The sequence below is a fragment of the Gorilla gorilla genome, chromosome 12, assembly GCF_029281585.2.
Source record: "Gorilla gorilla gorilla isolate KB3781 chromosome 12, NHGRI_mGorGor1-v2.1_pri, whole genome shotgun sequence".
Lineage (NCBI taxonomy): Eukaryota > Metazoa > Chordata > Mammalia > Primates > Hominidae > Gorilla > Gorilla gorilla.
Genome location: NC_073236.2, coordinates 69,908,673 through 69,930,417, shown reverse-complemented (window position 1 = coordinate 69,930,417; position 21,745 = coordinate 69,908,673). Strand labels below are relative to the sequence as shown.

At 40.7% G+C, this 21,745-nt stretch overlaps 2 protein-coding genes across 6 annotated transcripts in view; both read left to right on the top strand.

Annotated features, from left to right (window-relative positions):
- ANXA4 (annexin A4) overlaps positions 1-11,939 on the top strand; it is a 187,879-nt gene extending 175,940 nt beyond the window's left edge. For all 4 annotated transcript variants that reach the window (XM_019020968.4, XM_004029358.5, XM_055378042.2 and 1 more), the window contains 5 exons: positions 1,595-1,688; positions 4,098-4,193; positions 4,779-4,837; positions 6,201-6,323; positions 10,927-11,939. In XM_019020968.4, the coding sequence (XP_018876513.1) occupies positions 1,595-1,688; positions 4,098-4,193; positions 4,779-4,837; positions 6,201-6,323; positions 10,927-10,986 (432 nt within the window). In that variant the 3' untranslated portion in view covers positions 10,987-11,939. The remainder of the gene's footprint in view (positions 1-1,594; positions 1,689-4,097; positions 4,194-4,778; positions 4,838-6,200; positions 6,324-10,926) is intronic.
- Positions 11,940-14,789: 2,850 nt separating this feature from the next.
- Positions 14,790-21,745, top strand: part of GMCL1 (germ cell-less 1, spermatogenesis associated) — a 52,642-nt gene continuing 45,686 nt past the window's right edge. The window contains exon 1 of one of the 2 annotated variants that reach the window (XM_031008296.3): positions 14,790-15,650. In XM_031008296.3, coding sequence (XP_030864156.1) covers positions 15,391-15,650 — 260 coding nt within the window. In that variant the 5' untranslated portion in view covers positions 14,790-15,390. The remainder of the gene's footprint in view (positions 15,651-21,745) is intronic. The other variant, XR_008676933.2, reaches the window with a different exon arrangement.

The window sequence follows — 21,745 nt, the reverse complement described above, 5'->3', positions numbered from 1 at the left end:
GGCATGTGCCATCATGCCTGGCTAAGTTTTAAATATTTTTTTGGTAGAGGTGGGGTTTTGCCATATTGCCCAGGCTGGTCTCAAACTCCTGGGCTCAAGCAACCTACCTGCCTTGGCCTTCCAAAGTGCTATGATTACAGGCATGAGCCACTGTGCCCAGCCCACTACTATGCTTTATTAATTAAAGCAATGTATTAGTCAGAATTCTTAAGAGGAACAGAACCAATAGAGAGAGAGAGAGAGACACAGAGGGGGTGTGTGTGTGTGTGTGTGTGTGTGTGTGTGTGTGTGAGAAAGAGAGAGAGGATGGAGTTGGGCAAGTACCAGGGTCTTCAGAGGGAGTCAGCAAGCTGGAGATGCAGGACAGCCTATGGTTTTGTTCCAGTCTGAGTCCAAAGGCCTGAGAACTAGGAGCAGTTCCCATCTGAAGGCCAGCAGGCTGGAAACCCATGAAGAGCTGATGTTCCAGTTCAAGTCCAAAGGCAGGAAAAAAACTGATGTCCTAGCTCAAGGCAGTCAGGCAGGAGGAGTCCCTCTTACTCTTGGGAAGGTCAGCCCTCTTGTTCTTGAAAACAAAAGCTTTCAGCTGATTGTATGAGGGCCCCGCCTCCATATTGGATCATCCAAAAACCCTCACAGAAACACCCAGAATGTTTGAGCAAAAATCTGGGTAACCCATGGCTCAGTCAAGTTGACATAAAATAAATTGTCCAAGCCTGTTGAGATTCAAGTTTCAGAAGTGCTGAATAAGGTGAACTCTTTTGAATTAGGTGAATTAGATGAACGCTTTCAGCTTTAAATTTTTATGATTATGTGAATTGACTCTAAAGCAGTGAGGGAATCAGAGAAAGAAGTGAAAAAATGGGGGAGTATATGGAGGTAAGCCCAATGAGCCACAATATGTGTGAGTTAAGATCTTTTTGAGAAATGTAACAGGCCAGCTGCTTATTAAAAATGAACAGTAATTCTGATTGAGCAATAATGTAGTTAAATTGAGCAGAATCAGTTTCCTATATTCCTACCTGGTTGGAATGTAAGCAATTGGCAATGGGTCCCTGGTTCTACTGTGAGACCTGTAGCCTCAGGAAAATCACAGATCATTCTAGAGCAGGGCTATCCAATAGAACTCCCCGCAGTGATGAGAACATTCCACATCTGCACTGTCCTGTATGGGTGACTACTGGCTACCTGTAGCCGCTGGGTACTTGAAATGAGGCCAATGTGATTGAAGAGCTGAATTTTAAATTGTATTTAATTTCAATTAACATTTAAACAGCCACATGTGGTTAGTGACAACTGTAGGGGACAGCCCAAATCTAGGGCATTTCTTTTAGCTCTTGAGATAGAACCATGTAGTCTCCAGCTAGGGAACTGCTAGTGTTTGCCGTGACTCCCAGGGGGGTATGGCAGGGTCCCAACAGCCTTATGCCTGAGGAAGGATCCTGAGTCATTTCCACTCACCACTACCATTTCCAACCCCATCACCAACAAAATAAAACTAAGCCAGCTCAGCTCTTTGAGCTTCTGGAAATATTTGCCTGTGTCCTGGCACATCGTTTTTGGAATTTTAGACCTGTGCTTTGTTTGGCTTCAGGACCTGTATGAGGCTGGAGAGAAGAAATGGGGGACAGATGAGGTGAAATTTCTAACTGTTCTCTGTTCCCGGAACCGAAATCACCTGTTGCATGGTAAGGCACTTACTTCATTTCCCAAAGAAAAGGAGTGAAAGATAGCAAAAACTATATTGCCCATAAGTAGTTGATAACCTTCCTCCTTCAGTTGGTACAAAGAGCTGATTGTACCCAAGTGTCTTAGATTCTCACCCTGGAAATGTATTAGTCCAATGATGTATATGAAAGCTAATTTCTGAAAGATTAATTATGAATAATTAGAAAAAGTGCATGTAGTCATAGAAGTTTGGCATTCTTGTTTCTAGGAAACTGACCTTCACAGTCAGTCCTTTTTCTAAAGTAGCCCCAGTATTTTCATTCTAATGTAGTTACATATGAAAGTAATCTGTAGTAGATCAGGTAGCAATAAAATAGCAATGTTGGTTGATATTTATTCCTGTGTAATATCCAAGCTGTAAAGCTAATACAAGTGATTTCTTTAGGGGTTATGTTGTATAAGATGAATAGTGGATAATTTCAAATTTGAAATGTTTCTAATTTGTTTCTGATAAATATAAACTTTGTAATGTGATTTTAACTTATTTGGGGGAAAGATACTAGACAATTTTAGAATATTTGCTGTCAGGTTCATATTCTTTTAAACAGCAAGTAAGGATTTAATAAGATATTTCATCTTTTATACGAGTTCTTTAGATCTTTAAGTACATTATAATTCTATAAACCCACCCACCATACCTTTTTAATCACACACACTGATTTGCAAAGCTTGTGGGAAATTTGAGAATGAGTTTGCTAAATTGAAAACATAAAGCAATTGAGAAGTACAACACATTCTGAAGTTGTAATTATTTCAGGTTTTTCACAGTGACAAAAAAACAGGTGATTACTCCTGTTAATCAATATCCCGGGCTACCATCAGGTACACAAACTTCTGACTCAGCTTCTTTCTTCATTTCCTTCCCTTGCCTGGTTACAAATAACAGGAATCTCCCCCTGGTGGTGTTTTCCAAGAACTGCAGGTCCTCAGAAGCCGATTTAGCGCATAAATGCATTTGCAAGAATTTTCACTTCTGGGTACAAGTCAATAGTTAGGCAATTATGAAATATCTGTTTGTAAGCCACTGGGAGAAAATATTTTAAGCACTGTTTGGATTAGGAAAACTTCATAATTGTCTTACCAACCAACAATAATGGTGAGATTTCATAATAACTACGGTTTTGTTAATAATGTTCTATTTTCTAGGTGCAGTGTTAAGCATTTTATAAGCATTGTTTCTTGCAACACCCAATGGAGCAGTAATTATTTTCCCCATTTTACAGTGGAGAAAACTGAGGCTTAGAAAATGTGTCAATTAAGTTCTTTGATTCCAAGCCACACATACTGACTTCAATTTAAGTAAGAAAAGATGAAATAATATAGAATGGCACAAGAGGGAAAATGGAAAATACTGGTAGCTCACAGATTTGAACAGACAGCTGAACACCTTCAGGAAGAACAGAAATCAAGGCAGTTCTGGGGGTCTCAGTAGAAGGGAATAGTGGATTTTATTTCTAAAGCAGAGTTTCTGAAGTTCGTTTTCTATTAAAAATGCTAAATATTGACCCCCTACTTGAGACTGGCTGAATTAGAATCTCTGAGTGTGACACCCAGGAAGTTTAATAGGTTTCTCTGAGGGTAAAGATGATGCAGTGCTTTTGGCCATCCCCGTGAGCTGCTCAATTAAAAAGTTCCCAGGAGAGAGTCTAACGGGTCCTGACTGGGTCAACTGCTCACGTGTTTGACAGAGGTTGTGGTGTATGTTGTTGCGTATGGTGTCCCTTGATTGACAGCCCTGTTAAAATCACATTGATGGAAGTGAGGCAGCACCCCAAAGAAGGCGATGGTGAGAAGATAAAATAGATACCTGCTCTAAGAAGTTTCCAGAAGGAGACAGCAAGAGAGGGGAACATATTCACCACATTCAAAAATACTTGGCAAAAAACAACAACAACAACAAATGTAATTATGTTTAAGTATTTTAAAAGATGCAACCAGCTGTTATTAACTGTGACTCAGTTCTGAAGAGGTTGAATTGTTCTAGTTTTGATGAGCCAAAAGGGAGATGACAGGGAGGTGATTGCCAAGGACAAAAACACAAAAAGACACATTCTGCTTATTAAGGAAACAATGAGAAAGGAAAGCAAAGCTCCCCAGAGGCCATCTCCATTTTATGTGTGAGGGTCCCAGATAAGGGAAAGGACTTGACTGATGTCCTCCAAACATCACAGCATTTCTTCCTCCTTATCTGGGGCCCATTCCACTCTGCACATCCCTCCTGGCTGCTTGCCCACATTACTAATTAGTTTCCTCCTGAAATATGCCAAAGAATAAATAGTGTAGGCTAGTTAAAAATGCTTATTCTCTCCATAAATTTTAGTTTCCTCTGCTTTTTCTTCCCAATAATACTATTTTGTTATTGTCTGCAGTGTTTGATGAATACAAAAGGATATCACAGAAGGATATTGAACAGAGTATTAAATCTGAAACATCTGGTAGCTTTGAAGATGCTCTGTTGGCTATAGGTAAGCTGGTAGGGGGAGTAGAGAAACAAATGTTTATAGATTTTCCTTCTTATTATCAGTTTGCAATATGGGGATATAGAATTATTTTCAGAGATAAAAGTTGTTTATCGTGAATCACTCATGTTACATTCCAGATTTTTAAACAAGAAATATTATATACAACCTGATTGCTATTGTGCCATGTGGTTTATATATTTTATATCTTCTGTGCTTTTGTATGTCCTATGTGAAAGGTAATAATGTGCAGATATACAGGCTGCAGCTTGCAAGTCTGTGAATGGTTAGAACTAGTAACTGTCTCATATGGCAGATACAGTAATCCTTATTTTGAAATGAAATACCACCCTTTGCTTTGATAGACTTTATCAATTACTTCTCCAGGAACTTGATGATAAATTGAGGGTACTTTCTATCTGTGAAAATACATAGAGCATAGCCTATGTTCATGAAACATTGCTTGGCTAAAATTTCCCTGGCAAAGCAAATATTGATACCTTGTAGAAACAGAGGAAACAACTGTCACTTTTCTTTTTTCATGGGTCTTATCTGTAATCTTTTCATTTCTTCTTTTTTTTTCTTTGACAGTAAAGTGCATGAGGAACAAATCTGCATATTTTGCTGAAAAGCTCTATAAATCGATGAAGGTAAATGGCCTTATTTTCAGCATCTAAATGAATTTGAGTTATCTTGTGTCCACCTTCTTAAGCTTACTTATATCCCCTATCCAAACTTTGCTCTGAAAGATCCAATTCAATTCATCAAATACTTCAGTGAGTGCCTGCTAATAATAATACTAGGTGATATTTACTGAGTACTTAGGATGTATGGATCACTGTTTTTAATAGATTAATTATATCCCCACAACAGCTCTATCAGGCTGGTACTATTACTAACCTCCAATTTACAGATGGGGAAACTGAGGCATAGAAAGGATATGCAGTTTGCCCAAGATTCTCAGTGAGGAAGTGATGGAGCAAGAATGCCAGGTGTTTACCTGGCATTCTAGCTCCAGAGCCCGTATTCCTAACCCTCCATCGTACTCTGCAGGCTGAGAATCACAGGAGGTGCAGGGAAGGTCAAAATGTAGTCTTTGGCCAGGTGCGGTGGCTCACGCCTGTAATCCCAGCACTTTGGGAGGCTGAGGCGGGTGGATTACTTGAGGTCAGGAGTTCAAGACCAGCCTGGCCATCATGGCGAAATCCCCGTCTCTACAAAAATGCAAAAATTAGTCAGGTATGGTGGCTCATGCCTATAATCCCATCTGCTTGGGAGGCTGAGGCAGGAGAATCACTGGAACCCAGGAGGCAGAGGTTGCAGTGAGCTGAAATTGCACTACTGCACTCCAGCCTAGGCAGCACAGTGTAGACTCTGTCTCAAAAAAGAAAAAAAAAAAAAAGCAAAACAAAACAACAACAACAAAAATGTAGACCTTGCTCTCAAAGAATGTCTAGCCTAGGCAAGTATGTGCAAAACACCAATTATAACAAGACAGAATGTAAGACAGTAGTTGAGGATCCAAACATTGTAGAAACACAGAGGAAAGGGTTTTTTTTTTTTTCAATATTTGTTTTTTGAGGTGGAGAATCTGCAAAGAATATATAAACAAGTTGCTATATTTGAGCAGGACCTTCCAAATGTAAAAGTTTTACATCAGAGGATTTCATATGGTGAAGGGAAGGGGTGATAAGGCTGGGAGGGAAGGATAATACTCCATGAGAAGGAATCATAGGTGAGCCAGGTGGCAGGGTATGTCTGGACAGCACAGGTTATGGCTCTAGAAAAGCAGGGAATGGTATCCTGTGGTCAGAACATAGAGCATTGGAAAAGTGAGTTGTGGAGAGCCTTGAATACCATGATAAGGAGTGAGGATATTCCTCAGGCCTGCCAAGTAGTGGAGCAAAGGACATCGTCAGCACAGTCATCTCTAGTCTTGCTTTGATAGACTAAAGAAGACACTGAAAAACAGCTAGGTTTTTGTATACGTTTGGATTTCGTTTTCTTCCTTAGGGCTTGGGCACCGATGATAACACCCTCATCAGAGTGATGGTTTCTCGAGCAGAAATTGACATGTTGGATATCCGGGCACACTTCAAGAGACTCTATGGAAAGTCTCTGTACTCGTTCATCAAGGTAGGTCACAGCAGCCTAAGTCCAGACTAAAGGATCCAGAAAAGGACCCCTCTGACCTTGGCATTTAGCACTTGTTGTCCCCTCTTCTTGGCATATATCATTTCCTTTAAAGATGACGCTCCCGATATTTCCAGTCTCTCTTCTTTCACACAGATATTTAAACCTTTGCCAGGATACAAGCTGGAAATTTGCCTTCTAAATACAGTAATTATTTTATGTTGACCTCAGACAAAGATTACATTTTAATGAATACTTTTAAGCACACAATTTCCTCGTCTACCTAATTATGAGAGAAGATAAACAACTGAATCCAGAGTCCTATGCAGGGGCCAGCTGAGGTCTGCTGGGAATATGGGAAAGCATTTTAGCTATCCTGAATTACTGTTCTTTACCAGGCACCAGACTTCTAGGAGTCCTAAGAGGGCATGGTAGTGGTGAGAAATGGTTCACCTCCCTCAAAGCCGGGCATTCCTGGGATTTTGTTTCTTCAGGATGCTGGAAGAGTCTCATGGACATGAAAGTGAGACAGATTTCCCTAGGAGCTAAGGTTGCCTGCACTGCAAGCTTCAAATCAGCATTCGATCTGTGAATTAAATATTCTGAATCCTACACTCAAAGCTTGGAGAGGTGTGACAATTAGGTGATTTTAACTGCAGATTTTTTTTTTTAGATGGAGTCTCACTCTGTCGCCCAGGCTGGAGTGTAGTGGCACAATCTCCACTCACTGCAACCTCCACCTCCTAGGTTCAAGTGATCCTCCTGCCTCAGCCTCCTGAGTAGCTGGGACTACAGGCATGAGCTTTGTATTTTTTGTAGAAATGGCGTTTCACCAGGTTGGCCAGGCTAGTCTTGAACTCCTGACCTCAAGTGATCCACCCGTCTCGGCCTCCCAAAGTGCTGGGATTACGGGTGTGAGCCACCATGCTCCACCAAGCTGTGGATTTTGTTACTATGTCTACAAGGCATGCAGGAACTTGTTTCTATTTCTGACTAGGCTATGAGGTAACTTGATTTTGCAGAGCTGAACTATACAACTAGTTTAAGATTCAAGGATGACGGTAAGTGAAGTTATGGGAAAATATACTACAAACAAGAAAAAAACAAAATAAAAAACCCCAGGAAATGACAAATTATTTATGGAGGATATGGAGAGACTAGAACTCTTGTGCACTGTTGGTAGGAATATAAAGCGGTGCAGCCACTGTGAAAAACAGTCTGTTACGAAACTTTAAGCACCAAACTTCTTCAAAAAGTTTAATATAGACCAGGCATCGTGGCTCACGCCTGTAATCCCAGCACTTTGGGAGGCCGAGACAGGTGGATCACTTGAGCCCAGGAGTTCGAGACCAGCCTAGGCAACATAGTGAGACCCTGTCTCTACAAAATAAACAAAAATTAGCCGGGTGTGGTGGTGCACGCCTGTAGTCCCAGCTACTCAGGAGGCTGAGGTGGGATGATCACCTGAGGCTGGGGAGGTCGAGGCTGCAGTGAGCCATGACTGTACCACTTCAAGACTCCAGCCTGAGTAAAGACCCATCCCAAAAAAGAAAAAGAAAAAATTTTAACATAGAATGACCATATGAGCCAGCAATTCCACTCTCAGTTCTATACTTAAATGAAAACAGGAACCCAAACAGCTAGTTGTACATCAACATAAACATTATTAACAATAGGCACAAGGTGAAAACAACCTAAATATCCATCAACAGATGACTGGATAAACAAAATGTATATACATACATAAAAAGCAATGATGTTCAATGGTACGCTGTCATGAAAAAAAGGAATGACATTTTTGATACATGAATGAACCTTGAAAATATACTACATGCAATAAATCAGACACAAACGGACAAATATTGTATGATTCTGCTTTATGAAATATGTAGAATAGGTAGATTCATAGGGACAGAAAGTAGATTAGAGGTTACCAGCAATTTGGAGGGAGAGGAAAGAATGGGAGTTATTGGTTATGGGTACAGAGTTTCTGTTTGGGGTGATGAAAGGGTTTTAGAAATAGACAGTGATGATGGTTACATAACATTGTAAAAGTAACTAGTGCCACATGAAAATGGTTAAAATGACAAATTATATATATATATTTTTTACCACAACAAAAAGTCTCTGAATTTGAATAAAATTGTTTAATGAAATGTGAAAAGAATAGATCAAGTATAATACTTCATCATAGCATTATTTATATTATTTACATGGCTTTATGTTATTTATATTTATATCAATAATATGGTATTATAGTATATAATTTATTATATATTGTTATTACTATTAATAGGGAATAACAAATTATGGAAAATCCATACAATATAATACTATACCAACACTAAAATGATTGAGTACAAATATATTGATTGGCTTGGGAAGAAAACACTATAATCTAGTGTATATATGTCTGTATATATAAATATGTAAATATATGTGTGTATACACACACACACCACTAGAAAAGATTAAAAATAAAGAATACGTTACTCATTCAATAATAGTTGTCAAAAGAAATGAAAAAAGCAGAATAGAAGCATAAAATATGTAAATAATAGAAAAAAATGACAAAAGATAAAAATAAAAGTTATAAAAATAAACTCTCAGGTTAGGTAAAAATATAAAATCCAACTTCATGCTGTTTATAAGAAACAACTAAAATACAGTGACATGTAAAAAGCTTAAAGAAAAACACCAGGGAAAGAAAGAAAGCGGACATACAAGAAAGAAAGCAGAGATTATGCTATTAATAAAAAGAAGAATTTAAGGAGAAAAAGTATTAAATAGGAGAAAGTGGATCATGTTATACTGACAAAGGCAACAATTCACAGCAAAGATTAAACTGTTATGAAACTTTCAGTACCAAATTATATTGCATTCAAATGTATAAATAAGAAACTTGAGGCTCCAGAAGAAAACATATAATGGAATTAGTATGCTAGCGAGAGACTTTAATACATCCTATGCTTTGGCAGATCAATGAGGCAAAGTATAAACAAGGATATATTAAGATTGAGTTTAACAGATACTTATTAAACTTTGAACCCTATATACAGAGATTCCATCTTTTCTAGTCCCCACGAATGACTAATTAAAATTAATCTAGGCCAGGTGCAGTGGCTCACACCTGTAATCCCAGCATTCTGGGAAGCTGAGGTGGGAGGATCACTTGAGCCCAGGAGTTCGAAGCTGCAGTGAGCTATGACCACACCACTGTTCTCCAGCCTGGGTGATAGAGCAAGACCCTGTCTCTAAAAATATAATAAAAATAAATAAATAAAATTAAAGATTAAAAAATTAATCAATTATTAGACCACAAAAATTTATATGCAGAAATTATAGAACCTTTCTGGAAGACTGTTTTGTAACCCATATCAAAATGTTTAAGAAAACAGGCTGGGTGCGGTGGCTCACACCTGTAATCCTAGTACTTTGGGAGGCCAAGGTGAGTGGATCACTTGAGGTCAGGACTTCAAGACCAGCCTGGCCAACATGGTGAAACCCTGTCTCTACTAAAAAAATAAAAATTAGCCAGGCGTGGTGGTGTGTACCTGTAGTGGCAGCTACGCAGGCAGCTGAGGCAGGAGAATCACTTGAACCTGGGAGGCGGAGGTTGCAGTGAGCCAGGATTGCACCATTGCACTCTAGCCTGGGCCACAGAACGAGACTCCGTCTCAGAAAAAAAAAAAAAAAGGTTTAAGAAAATGCATTTAGTCCAGTAATTCCCATTTTATGAAAATTTATCCAGAATAAATCATTAAGAAAATATACAAAAATGTAACTACAATATGCTTATTGAAGCAGTGTTTATAATAGTGAAAAACTGAAACAACATAAATATCCAACAATAGGGAGAGGGAGGATGTGATCAAATAAATTATTTTACCTGCATACAATGGGATATTCTGTAACCATTAAATAATGTTGTAGAATAATATTTAACAAAATAGGGGCCTAGCGCGGTTGCTCACGCCTGTAATCACAGCACTTTTTGGGAGGCCAAGGCTGGCAGATCATGAGATCAGGAGATCAAGACCATCCTGGCTAACATGGTGAAACCCCGTTTCTACTAAAAATACAAAAACAAAATTAGCCGGGCATGGTGGCAGGCGCCTGTAGTCCCAGCTACTCAGGAGGCTGACGCAGAAGAATGGCATGAACCCGGGAGACAGAGCTTGCAGTGAGTCGAGATGGCGCCACTGCACTCCAGCCTGGGTGACAGAACAAGACTCTGTCTCAAAAAAAAAAAAAAGAACAAAATGGGGAAATAGGCTATATTGTTAAGTGAAAAAGCAGAACACAGAATACTACTGTTCTATCACATTGGGTATCTAGATACATAGAAAAAAGACTGGAAGGACATTCACACATCAAAACAGTAAGAATAGTAGTCTCTAGATGATGGAATAATGGTTGATTTTTGTGTTCTTTTTTGTCTTTATTTTCTACACTGAATAAGTATTACCTTCGTAATAAAAAATAACAAAAAAAATTTAAAGCTAAGAAAAATCCAGCCAAGCTTGAAAAAGTTGGCTTAGATGACTTTGAACTGTGTGTTTCACTTTAAAATCTATTTATCTAACTTTGCTTCCCTATCGATCAGGGTGATACATCTGGAGACTACAGGAAAGTACTGCTTGTTCTCTGTGGAGGAGATGATTAAAATAAAAATCCCAGAAGGACAGGAGGATTCTCAACACTTTGAATTTTTTTAACTTCATTTTTCTACACTGCTATTATCATTATCTCAGAATGCTTATTTCCAATGAAAACGCCTACAGCTGCCTCCTAGGATATAGACTGTCTGTATTATTATTCACCTATAATTAGTCATTATGATGCTTTAAAGCTGTACTTGCATTTCAAAGCTTATAAGATATAAATGGAGATTTTAAAGTAGAAATAAATATGTATTCCATGTTTTTAAAAGATTACTTTCTACTTTGTGTTTCACAGACATTGAATATATTAAATTATTCCATATTTTCTTTTCAGTGAAAAATTTTTTAAATGGAAGACTGTTCTAAAATCACTTTTTTCCCTAATCCAATTTTTAGAGTGGCTAGTAGTTTCTTCATGTGAAATTGTAAGCATCCGGTCAGTAAGAATGCCCATCCAGTTTTCTATACTTCATAGTCAAAGCCTTGAAAGCATCTACAAATCTCTTTTTTTTAGGTTTTGTCCATAGCATTAGTTGATCCTTACTAAGTTTTTCATGGGAGACTTCCTTCATCACATCTTATGTTGAAATCACTTTCCGTAGTCAAAGTATACCAAAACCAATTTATCTGAACTAAATTCTAAAGTATGGTTATACAAACCATATACATCTGGTTACCAAACATAAATGCTGAACATTCCATATTATTATAATTAATGTCTTAATCCAGCTTGCAAGTGAATGGAAAAAAAAATAAGCTTCAAACTAGGTATTCTGGGAATGATGTAATGCTCTGAATTTAGTATGATATAAAGAAAACTTTTTTGTGCTAAAAATACTTTTTAAAATCTTTTTCAATTTTGTTGATTGTAGTAATTTCTATTTGCACTGTGCCTTTCAACTCTAGAAACATTCTGAAGATGTACTTGGATTTAATTAAAAAGTTCACTTTGTAAGAACGTGGAAAAATAATTTTAATTTTTAAATGGTGTTTTTAGGCCGCGGGCGGGGGCTCACACCAGTAATCCCAGCACTTTGGGAGGCCAAGGCGGGTGGATCACCTAAGGTCAGGAGTTCAAGACTAGCCTGGCCAACATGGAGAAACTGCATCTCTACTAAAAATATAAAAATTAGCCGGGTGTGGTGGCAGGTGCCTGTAATCCCAGCCACTCGGGAGGCTGAGTCATGGAGAACTGCTTGGACCCAGGAGGCAGGAGGCAAAGGTTGCAGTGAGCCGAGATCACGCCAGCCTGGGCGACAGAGCGAGAATCCATCTAAAAAAAAAAAAAAGTGTCTTTAAAGTGAGGTATAATCTTTCTCTGATCCACTTTTCACCTTCTGAGGTTTTTCATCCTGGCCCCTGAAAGGAGCTATTTTTGAAGGACTTGTGTTACTCAGTTTCTACAGGAATTACAAGATAAGAAAAAAAAAAATCACATATTTAGTCTTATGCGTGCCTACTGGCTAATGTTCACATATGCCAAACACTACTCAATAACATAAAATAATGTATGAACTTATTCTCTGGAAATGAGTGATGCCCTCTGCTCTAAGTAGACCATTTATATTAAATATCATAAATGTATAAAGGACATTCATATTCTTATAGTAGGAATACTTGCCTTTGTTGATTTTATAGCATCCATTGTATTTTGGTGAGTGAAATAATAAGAATTTTTTAGTTTAGTGTTGTTTATTATAAAAGCTACAGCTACTGGTAGAAGCTACTTATGTGAATATTTAGTCACTCCAGTTACTTACAGGAAATAATACTACCACTTCAATGCCTTCCCAGAAGACCACAGAATCTCCAAATCAGCTTTATTTTGTCTTTGGAAGCATGGTGATTTTTTCGGGAGAAGTTTTATCTTTAAATGATATGTAGCTTAGCCGAAATTTTAAAACAAATAGCATTTATTCACCAGAAGATGTCTAGAAGGTGGGATAAAGTCACCCTGGACGAATGTTTGTCATATTGAATTAGCATGACTTTGAGATATAATTATGTTTGTTTTTCCCTCCCACTGTCTACTTACATTTATTCAGTGGGCCTAGTTCTTCCCCTTCTTCAGATGTAAATTCAGATAGAGTCATGACTTTTCTGTTCACTCTTAGGTTTTAAAGTCCTACTGTGTAGTCCCTTAAGGTCATAAAACAGTGTCATTTTAGTAAGTAATATATCCAGTCAAAATTCCAAGCTTGATTTACAGTTGAGGCTTCTTCCCTCACTCACCTCTGGCCTATTGCCAGTAGGAAGCTGGTTTCTGGGGAAAGGGAGACCATGGGCTTCTCTTCTTTTTCCACCTAGGTTTCCTTCAATGTTCTCCCCCTGCCCCAACCTACCATGTCTGGGTTGTAGCAAAGAAGAGAGTTAAGGGGAGCAGGAAAGTTGTTACCTGACTGTCATTGCTGTGGTGGTAGAGGATCAGCCCTATGTGACCCTGACAGACTAAAGTTGATTCTTGTGGGCATTCTTGTGGGTTCCTTTGTCAACCTCATCACGCTACTCACCTGCGGTTCCTCTGGCAAGGCAAATGTGTACTCCTTTTTCAGCCTCTAGGAATTTGGTGACTCTTTGAGGTTCTCAGTGCTGAGGTTCATTGCCTTCCTCCCAGGCCTGTTGGGCAGGACCTAAGATGATCCCATCCCAGCTATCTCATGGTGGTCCACATCTGCTCCATGGGAAACACCTGCACGTTCTTTGTGCTGGCAAATTCTGTGTATGCAAGCTGATCCCTCTGCAGCCATTATACTCCGCCTCCCACCTCCACCCCAAGCTGCCTCGGCTAGCCTCTCTCGGTTCAGATTTCTCATACATGAATCAGACATTAGTCCACTGGGACCCTCAAACTACGTATACTGCCAATGGGAGTCTAAATTGGTACATTGATGCAATCAACCCAGAGAGCAATTTGGTAATAGCTAACAAAGTTGCAAATTTCGCAGCAAATTCACTTTTGGGAATCTGCTTGGTGAATCCATTGCACATGATGTTCATTGCTGCTCTGTAAGGCCGTTAAAGTAGAAATAACCTCTCTTACTAAGGAACGTAAAAACAAATATGGGTCAGTCATACAATGAGCAGTGAAAATTATCTAGCGATTGACCAAATGGATAAATCTTGAGAGTATAATTTTAAGAGAGGAGAAAGGTGCACAATGAGAGGTACAACTATGATTCCATTCCATGATATGTCTAAACATGCAAAAGACAATATTATTTATGGGTATGCATATAAGGACATGCATGGACATAATGATATACAACATTCTCAGCACAGTGATTGCCACTGGGGAGGCAGACAGAATGAGATGGAGGAGGTACGCAGGGGCTTCTGCCTATATGTATTGTTCTATTTAAAAAGAATGAATCATTGATTACCCCTCAATAAAGCTGGGAGGAAAAAAGAATGAAAGCAAGTCTGATAAAATTTCAAGCTAGTGGTCGGTCCACAGGAGTCTGTATTACTCTATTTGAAATATTTTCATTATTTTACTTAAAAAGTAACAGAAGGGAGTCAGGGAATGAACGCTGGCTGTCCGGAGTCCATCACAAGAGCTGCTACTACTCCAAGCAGACACTTGTAAATTTTGCTAGGGCCTCCTGAAGGCACTTTTGAGTCCGGACAGTCAGGGTGCCAGACCCTATTCGGACATCCCACTGGCACTTGAGAGGAAAGGAAAGGAGTGCCGGGAACGTTCCCATAACTTAACGGGTTCCATTCACGTCTACAGCAGGGGAGGGCTCATGTTAAGGAAGCCCAGGAATCCAGCATATCGCCTCATCCTAGGGCCCCCTCTCACAGGAGGCCACGCCCAACCAAGCAGAGCGTGGCCCCAGCAAGCGCCGAGCTCCCGCAAGGAGACCAAATAGCTTCGGGGTTTTGCCACTAGCTTAGCACAGGCCCATAAGCACCGGGAGCTCAAGGCACCTTTGTAGAAAGAATGAGTGACTGGAGTCCCAGGTCTTGCCACTACAGAGGCGTGTATGAACTACGGCTTAACACTACGTCTACGCCGAAGCTCGGGTTAGTCAGAGGCCACGCCCACCGCAGGCCCGAAAACACCAGCCTGCACTGGCGCGCCGGATTGTGCGCAGGCTCCACCTGCCACGCACGTACGCCTTGCCCCGCCCCTTCCGGAGGCTCGCCGTACGCATGCGCCCTCCGTCCCGCGCTTTGTTGCGAAAGCGAGGGGGCGAGGTGCTGCGGTGCTAGAGCGCGGCGCGACCAGACGCTGCGGGCGGGGCAGAGGATGGAGGCTGTAGCGTCCGCTGCAACGGTTGGGGCTGCGCGTGAGAAGGTGGCGGTGTAGGCACCTGCGCTCGGGGAAGGCTGGCGGCGGCGGCCGGGCCATGGCGGGAGACCCCCTTCTCTGGGCTCCCTGAAGTCTCGGGGAGCCGTGACCCATGGGATCGTTGAGCAGCCGGGTGCTGCGCCAGCCAAGACCAGCCCTTGCCCAGCAGGCGCAGGGCGCCAGGGCGGGGGGCTCGGCCCGGAGGCCGGACACTGGAGACGATGCGGCGGGCCACGGATTCTGTTACTGTCCAGGCAGCCACAAGCGCAAGCGGAGCAGCGGGTCCTTCTGCTACTGTCACCCTGACTCGGAGACGGACGAGGATGAGGAGGAGGGGGACGAGCAGCAGCGGCTCCTCAACACCCCTCGAAGGTACGTGGGGGCACGCACCCGCGCGGACCCGGACCCGCACCTGTTGGGCCTGGGGCCGAGCCGGCGCCCCGTGCGCTTGCGGGGTGCAGTGCTCCCCAGCCTATGGAGAGGGGACGTGCCCTTGACAGGGTGAATGTGGAAGCCGGCCCGATGCCGGGCGGACGGGGGAGCGCCTTGGGAGACGCCTGGTGTTCCGCATTTTCAACCACAGACGCTTCCAGGGTGTTGTTACAGCCCCAAGATGAGGATGAGAAACGCCAAGCCCGAGCTCGCGTCTCGTTAAACCTTAGAGACGCCCGGCTGGCTGGCCTTCCCAGTCCACCTTTGCCCTCTCAAGTGGGTAGCCGCAGAGTAAGTTGTTTTGCATCCGGTTGCCTTAGTACAGACACTAAATGTAATCTCTGAAATGGGCACTCTTATTGTCGCCCACTCAGTGGAGGGTAAGTAATTGCACACAGGAGTTCTTGTTAATTGTAAAGGTGAAGTTTATCAATAGTGTACATTTGTTCCTAACTAGGAACAGAGTCTGTGCAAGTTTCTAGTAGTTGAAGTCGTTGACCGTGGATGTACTGTATGTAAGGCGGTGCTGCTGCAGCTTGTTTAACCTTTTTTTTTTTTTTTTTTGGATGAGTTGAAAGATGGAATATTGACTTGTGACCTGGAATGTAGTTTATAGGTAGAATATATGCTTACACAAACAATTTGGTTTTTCTGCTTTTGTTTTTAAAGGTTATTTGGTAGGGTCACACATGAAATTTTTTAAATGATTTCTTTGTCTTTTTGAGACAGAGCCTTGCTCTGTCACTCAGGCTGGAGTGCAGTGGTGCGATCTCAACTCACTGCAACCTCCACCTCCTGGTTCAAGCGATTCTTGTGCCTCAGCCTCCCGAGTAGCTGTGACTACAGGCGCGCACCACCACGCCTGGCTAATGTTTTCTATTTTTAGTAGAGACAGGTTTCATCGTGTTGGCCAGGCTTGTCTCAAATTCCCGACCTCAGGTGATCTGCTGGCCTCAGCCTCCCAAAGTGCTGGAATTATAGGCGTGAGCCACTGCGCACCCGGCCTAAAATTAAACTTTAAAAGCAGATTCAAAAAGGTTTTGCTATACAAGTGTTATATATTGTAAAAAAGGAATCATAGATTAAAAACTTAATAATTTGGTTTATAAAACCTTTTGTACCGTTTTTTGTATGAATATTTGTATTTATTTACAAAAATATACCCCTACTGTGAATACTATTCAGTAACTTTTTTTTATTGTTTGATTTTTGGAGCTTTTTTCTAAAGGAGTCTCACTATATTGCCCAGGCTGGTCTCAAACGCCTGGGTTGAAGCGATCCTCCCACCTAAGCCTCCCAAAGTGCTGAGATTACAGGTGTGAGCCACCATGCCTGACCCTGTAACCTTTTTGAAGCGTCAGTGTAGCATAGTTTTTTTTTTTTCCTTTGGAAAAATTTTTCTCTATTTTGAGACAGGGTCTCGCTGTGTCGCCCAGGCTGGAATGCAGTGGTGGAATCATGACTCACTCTACCTCGACCTCACAGAATCAGGCAATTCTCCCGCCTCAGCCTTCTGTGTAGCTGAGACCACAGGCATGCACCACCACACCCAGCTAATTTTTTTATTTGTAGAAACAAGGTCTCACTCTGTTGCCCACCCAGGCTGGCCTGGAACTCCTGGGTTCAAGTGATCCTGTTGCCTTGACCTCCCAAAGTGTTGGGATTACAGGTGTGAGCCACCATTGCCAACCTATAGCATAGTTTTAAGAGTTCAAATTCTGAGTTCTTGGCCAGGTGCAGTGGCTCATGCCTATAATCCCAGCACTTTGGGAGGCTGAAGCAGACAGATCACCTGAGGTCAGGAGTTCAAAACCAGCCTGGCCAACATGGCGAAACGCTGTCTCTACTAAAAATATGAAAATTAACCAGTCGTGGTGGCAGGTGCCTGTAATCCCAGCTACTCGGGACGCTGAGGCAGAAGAATGGCTTGAACCTGGGAGGCGAGGTTGCAGTGAGCCAAGATCGCACAACTGCACTCCAGTCTGGGTGACAAAGTGAGACTCTGTCTCAAAAAAAAAAAAAAAAAATTCTGACTTCTTGTCTGTATTCTGCACTTAATAGCCTTATTTCCCTCATATGTAAATTGGAGATATAAATACCTGCCTTTTAGGCTTTGACAAATATGAGAACAAACAAATGCACAATGTCTAGAATGTAAGCATGCAGTAAATATGTCTCCTTGATGAATTGGCCCCTTTATCATAACAAAATGTTCATCCTTCTTTATCCCTAGTAATTTAGCCACTACCACATGCATACATACATACATACATTTATTTATTTATATTTAGGGGATACAGCTGCAGGTTTCTCACATGTATATAACAAGTAGTGGTGAAGTCTGGGATTGTAGTGTATCCATCAGCCACTTTCTTTTGATAAATGTCTGAATGATATCTCATTTTCCCTCCTTTCACTTTTTACCTGTGTATATTTAAAACAGATATCAAGTAAACAGCATATAGTTGAGTCTTGCTTCTTTTATCCAGCAGGACAATCTAACCTTTCAATTAGTAGTTAGACCACTTATATTTAACGTAATTATTGAAATATATGTCACAGTGCATTTGAAGGAGAGAAATCACACAGCAATTTGAATACAGGAAATTTAATATAAACATTATTAACAAGGCACAGAGAATTAACTACTGAGGACAAAACGCTAAGGTAAAGAGATCCCTAGAAAATACATGGAGTAGTCAGTACTTCTAAGGCTGAGGCAGAATAGCCACAGAAGGAACAAATTTGGAATAGGTGCCCCCACCCCTTTCCCAAGCTAAGATTCAGATGATGTTGAAGGAGGTGTGGCTGTAGCCCACTGGATGGTGGAAAAGTTTGCTCAAGTGTGGTAAGCTGAGGCTGGCAAGTAGGACACTGCCTACTAGGATGCCAACAAAATTATTTGGAGGCCTTTTGGCCCAGAAGGCTAAAGATATTTACTATCTAGACCTTTACAGAAAAAGTGTACCAACTCCTAGACTACATGAGTGGACTGGAATGGAAAGTTTTTAAAGCAAACCTTTATCGGAAAATGCATATCAGAATTTAGTGTCTGTATATTACTGGAAGATGCTTGGATTATTCAGCCCAGTACGGATGCAGGGTATAAGAAAATACTAAGATGGGCCAGGCGTGGTGGCTCACGCCTGTAATCCCAGCACTTTGGGAAGCCAAGGCAAGCAGATCACTTTAGGCCAGGAGTTTGAGACCAGCCTGACCAACACAGTGAAACACCGCCTCTACCAAAAAATACAAAAATTAGCCAGGCATGGTGGTGCACACCTGTATTCCTAGCTACTTGGGAGGCTGAGGCAGGAGAATTACCAGAACTCAGGAGGCGGAGGTTGTAGTGAGCCAAGATTGCGCCACTGCGCTCCAGCCTGAGCAACAGAGTAAGACCCTGTCTCAAAAACTAAATAAATAAAAATTTAAAAGAGAAAGTATTAAGATGTTGAGTTTTGTGTGTTGGCCCTAGTATATACTTCCTGAGGTTGTCTGGTGTGCTCTCCCACATCAACAGACCGCTTTATGAGAAGTTTTAGCTTTTAGGCCCAACTTCCACCTCATACCTTTGTCAACTGCATGTTCTACTTTTACATTTAGGAGACTGTTAAAACCCACACTGTTCTACAACCAGATCTTGAGTGTTTTGTCCATAGCTTGTCTCTAAAAAATTGAAACGACATTACATAGTTATAACTATGTAAATATTGTTTCAGAAGAGTTAAGTAGTATGCTAGGATTATTAATCATACTTGATGGGCCCAGTGTCACAACTGCTTGTCTGTTCAAAGGGAGAAATTTTTCTAACCTCACAGTCATATGGAATCTCTTCTTATATTCCATCAAGTGCTTAAAGTCAGGCCCTGCTTTTGTTTTTATCTTATTTGGACAGTGCCTTTTTTTGTATTGCTTTTTTATTGTCCTAGAGTTTATAATGGCCTTTCCCCCACTCTTGTCAAAATAACAATATTCCTTCATCATGGCTTCGGGTTTTTCTGAAAAAACACAGAAAAGTCTTTTGAAACACACTTTCATGGAATCCTTCTCTAAAACCTAGACCTCTTCCATCCTCCTGTTCCAATCTGCATTTGTCTGCTCTTATGCTGGGACTTACTTTCACCCCATCTCTAGGATTGAATCCACTATTTTGTGTAGCCTGCATTTCTTTCTCGCTTATTTTAGGAACTATTTAATACATCCTCAAGTATTTTCCAAGGAAGGGTGCAAAAGGGGGTAATTTGTGCGTATCTAAATATAAATTTAGTCTCTTTTACTTTATTCATCCTCTGACTGGGTATGGAAATCTAAAGTAACTTTCTTCATATCTTTGATGACACTGCTTCATTGTCTTCAGGCCTACAGTCTTGATGAAAAATTTGATTCTGGTGTAATTCTCTTTTCAGGTGACCATTTTTGCTCTCTGGAACTTGTGGAACTTTTTCTTTGGTATTTTGGGATTTAACTAGAATGAGCTTAAGTATGGGTCTTTTAATGGCCTTGGTACTTGTTGGATCCTTATAATCTGGAGACTCATATACTACCTTAGTTTTGGGAAATTTTTTTCCATTAATTTCTTCCATAATTTCCTTTTGCTTCTTATCTTTATTTTCTCTTTCTGGGATGCCTCTTAACTGGATTTTGGATTTCTTGGATTATGCGTGTCTCTTCTTTTTTCCTTTCTTTGTCTTTTTGCTTTATGTTCTGGGAAATTTCCTTTAACTTTTTCATCACTATCATTAGGTTGTTTGGCCCTAACTATGAGGTATTTCTTTTGGACCAGGGGTGAAAATTACTAAAATATGAAATGTGCTGTGATCCATGAAAGCTTGGGAACCTCTGCTCTACAAAGCATGCCCCACCTATAACCAACTTCGTAGTCTTCTTACTCCAAGAAGAGGTACCTTGGAAATAGATCTATTTACTCAATTAAAACACCATACACCAGTTATTCATTCTTAAATATAAGTGGACAAGCAAGGAAGGATCACCCAACATGAGGAAGAAAAACAAACAAACCATTCTTTGGTTTATTTGTTTTTTTAAATTTCAGTAATCATGTCTTTAGTCTCTAAAAGCTCTTTCTTGTTCTGAGTAATCCTTTATCATAGCATTCTATGGGGTAAATATAATAATCTCAGATCTCTAGGTATACTGGTGAGAGGGTTTTTTTTTCCTCTCTTTTCCCTGAATTATATGTTTCCAGGGGTGGAGGGAGTCTCTCTGTCTCTCTGATATGCTCTTATTCTTCCTCATGTTGGGTGATCCTTCCTTGCTTGTCCACTTATATTTAAGAAGGAGTAACTGGTGTATGGTGTTTTAATTGAGTAAATAGATCTATTTCCAATGTACCTGTTCTTTGAGTAAGAAGACTACGAAGTTGGTTATAGGTGGGGCATGCTTTGTAGAGCAGAGGTTCCCAAGCTTTCATGGATCACAGCACATTTCATATTTTAGTAATTTTCACCCCTGGTCCAAAAGAAATACCTCATAGTTAGGGCCAAACAACCTAATGATAGCAGATTGCATGGTATCTGAAAGATGTTACTGTGTTTCCTTCGAATTTAAAATATTCCACATGCCTCTGTGAGTTGGCTGTGGTGCTCTAAGTTCAGATGGTATCCTGAACTGGTGAATTTCACACACGGTTTGGGAACCATGACTTAGGGTGAATGGATTGGGAGTGAACACGCCACAGATTCTTTAAATTTCAGAATGAGGATTGCTTTGTCTGGGCACCAGCAGCTATACTACAGCCTTAGATCTTCCATTAGCTTTGTGCTATTTCTAGAAAAACCTTGGAATCTTTTTGCCTCAGTATCTGTACTCTCCTTATCTATACTCTGTGTTCATAGAGTGGAGAAGGCACTAGTTTCCCCATTTTCTGCCCCTCTTCTTACTTCTGCCTTTGTTTCCCTGAGACCTCATCCTTCTTTTCTCCCAAGGGTTCTAATGGGCAGATAAGCTTAGCCTCCATCCTAGTCCTCCATAATGTATTTTTTGGCTGTGGCTGTCACTGTTCTTTTTCATTTGAA